Source organism: Sander vitreus, chromosome 6 (assembly GCF_031162955.1).
Source record: "Sander vitreus isolate 19-12246 chromosome 6, sanVit1, whole genome shotgun sequence".
NCBI classification, from domain to species: Eukaryota; Metazoa; Chordata; class Actinopteri; order Perciformes; family Percidae; genus Sander; species Sander vitreus.
In genome coordinates this window covers 8,876,961-8,888,009 of record NC_135860.1, presented here as the reverse complement: position 1 = coordinate 8,888,009, position 11,049 = coordinate 8,876,961, and the positions used below count along the sequence as shown (strand labels likewise).

Here is an 11,049-nt window from a genome sequence, read left to right as displayed (position 1 = left end):
ACAGTTATGATAGTGATAGTGATTGGCAAGTGATAGTTAGAATAGAATGGTCATTTCAGTCATTTAGTGACTAAAAATAAAACACTTACACTGCTTCCAAACTGTTTAGTGTATTTTATACTGTAGTGAATAGGATTTCAGACATAGGCTATTTCTTGGTCGGGTGTAGCGAAACTTCCTGTCTGTCGCATAACCTCTGTATAACCACAACGTGTCACGTAGGGATAAATCAAATAAGATGTAACGTGTTAATAAGTGAATCCTAGAGGTGCTGGTAGGTGGATTTTCTTACCTTTGGACAGAGCCAAGCTAGCTGTTTCCCACTGTTTCCAGTCTTTATGCTAAGCTAAGTGGCTGCTGGTGGGGTGGGAGCTTCATACAGTATTTACCTTACAGACAGATCAATCTTCCCATTTAACTTTCTTCAAAAAAGCGAATAAGCATATTTCTTAAAATGTTACACTATTACTTGTCCAGTGGTAGTTCAACAAATATGCAGTAAAGAAATCGGTTTCTTTATCTAAAACTGACCATGAAAACTGCACTTTTTATACATATTTGTCTGTGCACAATTAGTCAGGTACTTCACATCACTTATACAGAGTAACAAGACCTATCTTGCACACCATTCCATATTGTCTCCCCTTTCTTCCTTTTTACCAGCAACCCTGAGAGAAAATAATAATGTTTAACAAACCATGAAATTGTGCCAACAAGACCTGAGAGCGAGGAAAAGATAAGAGTGAGGGGGAAACAGGAGTTTAAATTTAAGTCTTAATATGAAGGGCCTCATTCCAATAAACAAGGCATTGAGTGCCTGACATAACAGATTAAAATAACTGCAGGCATAAGATGTCCAACTCACTAAACAATTTTTAAAAGTTATTTACTAACTTCAGTCTTTTCCTTGTCAGCTAGTGATATTTCAGGCGAGAGCACAGCATAAGATGACATTGTTGTCCCAGAATACATCTAAAGGGATTTTGAAGCAAACTCTTTGATTTCATTCAAAGGTGGTGGTAGGTAGGTTTAGGATAGAGGATGAGGAGACTGAACTTGTCACATCACTGTTTTTGTCACCGGAGAAGACAAAGAAAAGCTGGCTTGTATCTTTATCATCTGTAGTTTTTGCTCTGGCATGTCAGGCATAGTGTTTGCAACAAAAAAATCCCCATCCTTCTTCTTTTAAGGAACATTTAGTTAATCTATAGTAGCGTTACCTTGCAGTACGAAGAAATTGCTAAATCGTCAACAATAGCCTGTAATTAAAATAGTTAAAATGTCTTAAAATGTTGAATCTTTGGTGCTTTTAAATCAATATAACATTTTCTTTTGAGGTGTTGTGTAGGAGTATCAGTTGTAGCAGTGTAGCAAGTGTAGCAGTTGAAATGTAAGCATTGAAAGGAGTTGAAGTGTGCATTGTGTAACAGGTGAAAGCAGTGTCAGTTAAAGTGTAAACAATGAAACATCAGCACTGGAAATGTCAAGTGAAGAGGAAGCTCAACTAAAAGTACATAGTTGAACTGTAAGTTGAGTAAGATGTGAAAGCAGATGAACGGTTAAAGAGTTATCGATAAATGCAGTTGAAATATCAGTTGATGTGGAAGTTGTGGAAAAAGTTGACATTTAGGCTAAAGTGGAAGCGCTCTGGCATTTTCCTTTCTTAATATCAGACATGTTGTAAGTCACAAACAATGACAATTTTATTTAAGTAATATCTGGCTTTTGTTTATAGTACCTTTTACTGTTATCAACATGGCTTGTAATCAATTCAAATCATAGTCACAGTGTGCTATCTAATTGGACCCAACAGAAGGGTAAAGTGAAGTTGTAATATATTACAGTGCATTGTATTTTAAAATCCCACATACTGCTTTTATTTATCGTTCCTTTGTCCTTGATCACTGGGCAGTTTAATATGTGAGCAGGTGGAGTTGAAAATGTTTTGAAATGAAGTAATATTTGAACCAGATTCCCATGACATGACAGTTTTGTTCCCCTGTAAAACTGCTGCCCTGTTTGGGACAGCTGGAGGATGACTGTCGTGGAGAGATAGTGATGGCTTTTACTGCTTCGTTACACACCGATAGAGGGTCTTGCCAACAGTCATACAGCAGCCCCGACTTGTCTGTTTTTGACGCCCTACTCTGCTTGTTGGGAACTGTGGGAGCAGCTAAGCAGGAAAAAAACACGAGATGGGGAGCGGATTATCTGTAGTGTTTGTCCTTCACTATCAGTCTCAGATGCATTCAAATGGACAGTGATCCTCCCATTTGTCTAAAGGGGGGCTCACATGTACAAATTTTGCCCTTCTCTTTTGCCCTTCTTTTCATTATCACACCTTTGTTGGAGGGAAAAATAGCCCTGCACTGTAGCAGAGTGCTGCAGGCTTCAACTTGGATAACATTTACACTTAGCATTTAAACTCACACCCTTTTGCATTAGTCCTTTTTTAAGGTAATGGAAAGATTAATGTCAGTAGATCCATGACATTTAAGAACCTTTTTTTAAATTATTATTAAATGTTGATACTGCCAATAATGCATGCTGATTCTATTTAAAGCCAATGAAAAATCACTTCAAGCTATCACACTGACTGAGATTAGGATTCAGTTGATGGCTGGTAGAGTCAAATCATTTGGGGAGGAAGGTATTGAATCTTGCTTTGTTGGCCTGACACCGTGAGAGAGGTGCAATGGCCAAACCCCATTAGTCATTTTCTGGTTGTGATTGCTGGTTCTATTTCGTATAGGCTTCGCCCTCTAAGCTAAGCTATTGGGTTTATCCCTTCGCGCATGCGCAGACGTGAAGATTTCTTTCCCGCCCTTGCATCCAGCACGGGCTTTCAACTATGTCTGCAGAAACTGTATATAAACAGAGCATTTTTTCTTCAAGCCAGCAGTATGAAGACAAGCTCAACTTCCAGCGGTGTTCGCACCTGCCGGACCGGGTATAACCTGCCACCGGACCTCCATCCCCACTGCGAGACCTGCCTCACGCCGGCCTGGCTTTCACTGGCCAGGCTCTCATCCCTGACGCCTCCTGCCAGTTCTGCGCCAGCCTGCCATCTAAAGAGCTTAACCGGCGGGCGGAAGCTTTTCTGGAGTGTCAGGCTAGCGGGGAAGGGGATGGCAGCTGGGCAGACAGATGGCAATCAATCAGCACCCTGGATCCGCTGGAGGAAGGCTTTGCTGACGAGCACGAGTCCGATGGCTCAATTCCCTCGGATAATGTCTCCGTCACCGGCAGTCCCTCCTCCCCCCTGGGAGGACTGGACCTCGAAACAGGGATCGATGCCCTCCCATTGCGTCTCTCCCCATCTCCGGAATGGCCAAGGGCACCGCTCCGGCGGTCTTCCCCTCTGCCTCAGGCGGCTCCACCCTCCACCGCTAAGACTTTCTTCTTGGATCTGCCGTAGATCATCAAAAAGGCGGCAGACCAGAGAGGCATAGCGCTCCCGGCTGAGCTTCCAGCCCCCGCTCGCGTTTATAATATAATATTTATGTTTATGCTCAGGAGCCGCCCTCCTCACGGGCTCCATTCTGGCCACGCTTCACGGAGCTTCGGCCGTTTGTGGAGGAGGCGCTCTCCCAGCCCGGGAAACTGAAGGCTCCCGTCTCTTGCTACACCCCATTCACTCGGGTCAAGGCGACACAGAAGCTGGGTTCCCTTCGGTCCCCCCCCTGGAGCAGAGCCTGGCGTCCATTCTGCTTCCGAAGGCCACTTTTTTCGGCCACCGGAAGTCCACGCCTCCTTTGCCCCAGGATCAGGTATGTGCTCAGGTATGTGCTGAGGTCACTGACCGGTCACACCAGTGTGCGGCCAAGGGTCTCGCGGCACAGAACATTATAGCTTTGCTAGCCTACGCCTCTCTGCCATGGCCATCACTCCGGGAGCTCTTCCTCCGGAGCTAGCCATGGAGATTGGCAAAGCTATGACCGCGATCCTCACCCTGACCATGGCGTCCACGGTGGCATTGTCAGAGTCATGGCGTGGCAGACTGTGGCCCAGCGAAACATCTGGCTCCACATGACACAGCTACTCACTGACTTCAGACGCAAGCTTCTGTACGGCCCCATAGCTCCTGATGGACTATTGGGGCCCCGCCTACAGACAGCCACATCCCACCTTCACCAAGCGGAACGATTTCGAAGGCTCGGCTCTTGGAAGGCGGCTCCTCCACAGCAGCGCCGTCGTCATGACAACCGCCATGAAAGGAAGTGCTCCACAGCCTCTGCTGCGGCTGCTTTTTCCCAGGCTTCAAGCTTCGCTCCTTCACCCGGCCCCCCTCCGCAGCGACTGCCGGCTCCACATGACCGGCAGGCTTCACGGAGCCGGAGGACCATGAAGGCAGCCCCCACCTGGTCTAACCCACCCCCCGAGCCACCCAACAAATCGTGGCGTCAGAGCGCGGGGAACGTCTGTCCCCATACGGTTGAGAGCTGGAAACACAACGGCCCTTTTAAGGACCACTCCCACCCATCTAAAGAGCAGTTTCCCTTCAACCAAGCAGCCCTTGTTCCCACTGAACAGTACGCTGACAACATGACAGTCGTTCCCCACACAAGCGCACACCAGCCTACCGCTGGATTCGGATAAGATTCAGGCCACCTGCTCCTGTAACATTAGCTGAAGAAAAAGCTGATGTTGGGAGATGAGCAACGGGTCCGTTCTGTTTATATACACTTTCTGCGGACGTAGTTGAAAGCCCGTGCTGGACGCAAGGGCGGGAAAGAAATCTTCACGACTGCGCATGCGCGAAGGGATAAACCCAATAGCGTAGCTTAGAGGGCTGCGCCTATACTCTATAGAATCTGAAGTTACAATACGTAACTATCGAACTTTCCACAACCCTGAGACATCCCCCTACAATTAAATCTATAATGAACTTCCTGGAAACAAGTGCAGAATATAAATATAAAATAATAAAAATAAAATGGCTTTTTATGAAATATATTTTTATGACACTATACTATGACTCTTTACTATACTATGAGTTTCTATGAAAATATTTTTGTGACATACTATATTATTACTATTTATGAAACATTTTTATGACATACTATACTATGACTTTTTACCAAATAGTTTTAGGACTTTGTGTGAAAAATAGTTTTTATAATATATTTTTTATGACATACTATACTATGGCCTCCACGGAATATTTTGTATGACATAATATACTATGACTTTCTATGAAATTTTTTTTTTTATTACATACTATAACATTACTTTTTATAAAATATTTTTTATGACCTACTATACTATGACTCTAAATTAAATATTTTTGACATGCTATACTATGACTTTTTATAAAAAAAGATTATGACGTACTATACTATGACTCTAAATTAAATATTTTTGACATACTATACTATGACTTTAATGTAATATGTTTTATGAAATACTATACTATGGCTAAAATACTAATATATAAAACATATAATATCTTTGACTCTTTATGAAAAATTTGTATGACATACTGCACAATGACTTTTTATGAAATTTGTGATGACATGCTATACTATAACTTTTTATGAAATATTTTTGACATGCTATGCTACGAATTTTTATAAAATATTTTTATGACATACAATACTGGCTTTTGTAAAAAAATATTTTATGACATACTATACTATGACCTTTTATGAAATATTTGTATGACATACTGCACAATGACTTTTTATGAAATATTTTATGACATACTAGATTATGACTTTTTATAAAATATTTTCATAACATACTATGAGTATTAGTTTTAGTATTAGTTATTAGGCCTATGAAAAATGTTATGATAGACTATGGCTTTTTATAAAATATTTTTATGACTTACTATACTATGACTTTTATGTAATATTTTTTATGAAATACTATACTATGGCTAATATACTAATATATACTACATATAATATCTTTATGACTTTTTATGAAAAATCTGTATGACATACTGCACAATGACTTTTTATGAAGTTTTTGATGACATACTATACTATGACTTTTTATGAAATATTTTATGACATACTATACTATACCTTTTTATGAAATATTTTTGACATACTATACTATGACATTTTATAAAATATTTGTATGACATATTGCACAATGACTTTTTATGAAATATTTTATGACCTACTATACTAACTTTTATGTAATATTTTTTATGACATACTATACTATGACTTTTATGGAATATTTGTTATGATGTACTATACTATGACTTTTTATGAAATATTTTCATGACATACTATGACTTTATAAAATATTTTTTATGAAATACTATACTATGACTTGGTGTGAAAAATATTTGTATGACATACTATGAGTTTTAATAATTTATTTTTCATGACATACTATATTATGACTTATGGAATATTTTGTATGACATACTATGACTTTCTATGAAAATATATTTATGACATTCTTACTTTTTATGAAAGTTTTTTGACATACTGTACTATGACTGTATGACTTAGAAAATATATTTATGACATACTATACTGACTTTCTATGAAAAATATTTTTATGACTATGGAATATTTGTATGACATACTGTGCTATGACATTTTATGCAATATTTTTATGACATACTATACTATGACTTTGTGTGAAAAATATTTATGACATACTATACTGTGACTTTTTATCAAATATTGTTATGACATACTATGAGTTTTAATAATATATTTTTCATGACATACTATACTATGACTTTTATGGAATATTTTGTATGACATACTATGACTTTCTATGAAATAAATTAGTATGACATACTACTACTACTACTACTATTACTTTGGAATATTATTTATTTATATTATATATATTATTATATATGGAATATTTTTTGACATACTATACTATGACTTTTTATAAAATATTTTCATGACATACTATGAGTTTTAATAATATATGACCTATGAAATATTTGATGATATACTATGACTTTTTATAAAATATTCTTATGACTTACTGTACTATGACTTTTTATGCAATATTTTTATGACATCCTATGGGTTTTATTTTTTATGACATACTTCACAATGACTTTTTATGAAAATATTTTGACATACTATACTATAATTTTTATGTAATATTTTTCTGACATACTAATACTATGACTTTTATGAAATATTTTCATGACATACTATACTATTACTTTTTATGAAACCTTTTTATAACATTATATTATGTCCTTTATGGAATAATGTTTATGACATACTATACTATTACTTTCTATTGAATATTTTCGACATAATATACTATGACTTTCTATGAAAGTTTTTATGGCTTTTTATGAAACATTTTACGACTGACCTGTTTGTAACAAAAAGTAGTACATTTGGTTTTGTAAACTTTGTAAATAAGTAAACAACAAGGCCAATAAAAAACACAACAACTGCGATTGTTTTAAATGTACAAAGTTGCACAGTCCTTTTTTTTATCAGTATTTGAAAATATTCAACAATGAAAGTTAAATCAAACAGTAAGAATAAGTAATACTAATTAATATCAGCAATAACTAGACTTAAAGTCAAAACATTTTTTTTTTTTTGTTACTGAAACACCTGAGGAAAGCAAATCAAAAGAGAACCCAGAAAAAATAACCACTGAAGTTTAGAAAAAAGATCACAAAATAAAATCAAGACAAGCTCATACAGGGGTCAGTCACTTCATCTGTATTTACAGCACATTCGCACCACAACTGTGCAGGACAGCAGTGATGAAAAGAACAGTAAAGAAAATTAAAACTTGTCTCTGCTCTCGGGCTTACGGCCGTTAACATCAGTATTGGCAGCCATATGGATTCACATGTAAAGGCAGGGTGAAGCAGAAAAACTACAACAGAAACAGGAAAACCCATTTGGAGTTGGCTAGCAAATGCGTTCTTTTTCCTTTATGCATGTATTACAGCCACAGAACTGACAGTACTCCATTTGTTAATTTGATTTGAAAGGGTGAGAGGACTGAGAAAGTGTTCACAAATAACCCAAGCATACAGTGGAAACTCAACCCAACAATTGTTTTTAAGAAATGGTCCCTGGATGCTTAAGACACTGCCACTTTCCTGACACCTCCAAACTTTTAAAATTCATTCAAGCTTGTTTCAGTAAGAAACATGACATCAACATTAGTCTGGAGGTGGATTCGAGAATCACATTTCATGTTTGTCTGTACATTAATCAATATTCATTACAATTCAATCCTTGTTGTAAATTTTACTTTCTGTCAAATCTCAACAAAAACATTACTAAAAAATGTGAAAATAGAAATGCAAAGAAACCTTTGGTCAAAGAGTGTACTCACAAAGGAAAAGATGCAATGACGAGATAAGGAAATTATTCATCACTTAGGATTAACAAAACAATGAACTGAAAGAGCAAAACTCAAGTGGTTTTCTATACGTTTCTCTCTCTAACAATATGGCCCATAGTTCAACCCTCTTCCCATTACATTTGGGTCTGCAAGTTATACTGGTTTCCTCACAGAGGAAAGAAAGAAAGAAAGAGGTGCTCTTTTCATGAAAGTCATGTTTGTCTTGATTGTCCACAAAAAAGAAGTGCCAGCAGGAAGGAACCCCGACGAACAGATATACAATCACAGCGTAAAATGACAACATCCTTTACTGGAAAGGAATTGAGAGTCCGTAACACGCTCCTGAAAAGACTCTGAACCTGCATTGAATTGGTGTTTGCAATATTTGTGTGAGACTCTGTGTGCACATGAAATGTGCACGTGTCTGTGTCTCAGTTGTTGGTGGTGTTCAGTCTTATTCGGAGACTGTCTTATCCTGTGTTGTGTCGTCCTGCAGGCAGCTCTTGCGGATGATGGGCAGTGGATGGGCTTCTGTATTAAAGACCCAATCCTCCAGTGGGAGAAGGTCGTCATCAGAGAAGAGCAGGTACAGGTACCTGAGAAAACAAGAAAAAAACTGGAATTTAATTTCATCAAAATCTTAGCTTATTGACTACTAGAGTGACATGAATACTAGAGCGACATGTCTTCTCTAGCAGGTTGCATCCTTCAGTTGAACTTTCATTTACATCATATCAATAATTTAATCTTTTCAACTTTATAATTTTGAATCAGGACGAAATGCTGAAAAAACAACAAAAAAAAGACATTTTTATGGCATACTTCAACACTTAACTGCCGAGTTGCCCACCCAAATTGCAAAATTTAGCTAACTGCATTAGCATCGATGACAGAACGTAATTAGCTTAAATTTGCCTTTGATTGAAATTTTACAGGCAGCTTTTTAGACTGTAAAAATAGTCTCTCATTGAACCTGGCAGGCAAGTACGAACTTAAAGTATGAATAGATGGACTAACGCACATTGTTTTTTTTTTTTTCTTTTCATGGGATTTTCTGACAAACAAAAATATATAATACTTATTCTTAAACCAGAAAATTTTGTGGCACGCAAGAATGCTTAGCCAGCTCAATCTAGCATTAATAAATTATTCACAAACAAAGTTTTTTTTTTTTTTGTCATGATTAGTCACTTTGATTTTTAAAAGTGGATGCACATTAGCGATAGTAACACTGGGTGAGGCAGCATCACAGTCTGGTGCTTTCTGGTGACTGCTGACCTGAATAAGATTCATGATACCGTCTTAAAAAAAAGGCTCTTTGCGTCTACTAGCTGTGATACGACGTGTCACCCGGAGTTTGTTGTGCTTATTGCCCACAGAATGATAAGGGGAAGTACAGTTTAGACGTCTAAATGCACATAATCTCTTCGCTAGCCATGTTTCTTTTACAAGCGAAAATCACATTCAGATACACATCACATTTCTGTGTTGGTTTATGCATGCAGTTGCTTCAGGGAGATGTAGTGAGGAAACAGGACTTACTTGAGTGTCTCTGAGAGGAAGAAGCTCTGCTGCATGTTATCGTGGCTGGCTGTCATCGTGTAAACGTCACGGATCCCGGAGAAGCCAGACTCCACTCTGCAGTGCTGCTCCAGGGCCTTACAGGAGGGAGAGGGCAGATTTAAATGTGTACATGTATCTTCAAAAACATTCTTTTCAGGACAAAAGTAAAGACCACTTCTTGCAGTTGCCAGCTTGATTGTACAAATTGAATCAATACTACTTCATTGATGTATATTTATTCATTCATTCAGTTAAGCAGCTCTCTAGTTAAGGGAGTAAAATTAAAAAACTCACTCTCGCTTCTGCACTGACAAGACCAAACATTTTATAAACTGTAGAGAGGAAATCATACGAGTAATGAAGAGAAAATCCTTTATTCCACAACAGTGTGTCCATGTAAACCTATAGAAAGAGTAAATCATGGAACATGTGAAACCCTATAGCCGGCTACACAATTTAAGCCGAAGCAATGCTAAATCTGACAAGGGCTAATGGAGAGTGGCTGAGCTAGCCAAGCGGATTAGCACATTATTACCCCTGCTACAAAGGGTTGGCTTATATGTGCTAATTAACAAAGACCCTGACGTGTTAATGCTTGATGTTCATAAAGAGAAGCGTTGTGCACCCGCTCTCAACCTTGTGGCCAATAATTAAAGGCCTGTCAAACTCGTCAGCCTGATCTCTCTACTCCTGTGAGCACTAAATTAATGCTAAATCTATCATGCCAGCCCTCTACAGTTCACTACAGCTAATGTCCTGTCTATTGCCACATTAATAATGCTGCTCCCTACACAACCTTTGTCTCCTGCTAGTGGGATTGCTTGATCTACACGCTAATGTATAGTGCCATACAATATTATGGAAGCTGGTTGAGGGTAATTGAGGGTGTTAAAGGGGCTTGACATAGGTGAATACAATTTCTAAAATCAGAGTCCAAGCTACTCCTGAGACAGAAGTATAGAGTACAAAATGATACTGTACTGTATCTACTACCCCTTACTATAAACATAACAGGAATTATTCTATGTACTTTTTGGTATGAATATAAAATATTTTTTCCTGGTTGTCACAACTGAATAAGGAGTATTTTATTCCAGGACTAGATGTACACATAACAGCAGATATTCTCCTTGAATGAAGCAAGTACCATCCACTACAGTATGTTACATTACA

The 11,049-nt window shown here is 37.9% G+C and overlaps 1 protein-coding gene across 1 annotated transcript in view; it reads right to left on the bottom strand.

Annotated features, from left to right (window-relative positions):
* Positions 1–7,655: 7,655 nt before the first annotated feature.
* LOC144519331 (mannosyl-oligosaccharide 1,2-alpha-mannosidase IA) overlaps positions 7,656–11,049 on the bottom strand; it is a 219,054-nt gene continuing 215,660 nt past the window's right edge. Inside the window, exons 11-12 of the mRNA XM_078252383.1 lie at positions 9,856–9,971; positions 7,656–8,909 (exon numbers count right to left, since the gene is read on the bottom strand). Of these exons, the coding sequence (XP_078108509.1) occupies positions 8,768–8,909; positions 9,856–9,971 (258 nt within the window). The 3' untranslated portion in view covers positions 7,656–8,767. The remainder of the gene's footprint in view (positions 8,910–9,855; positions 9,972–11,049) is intronic.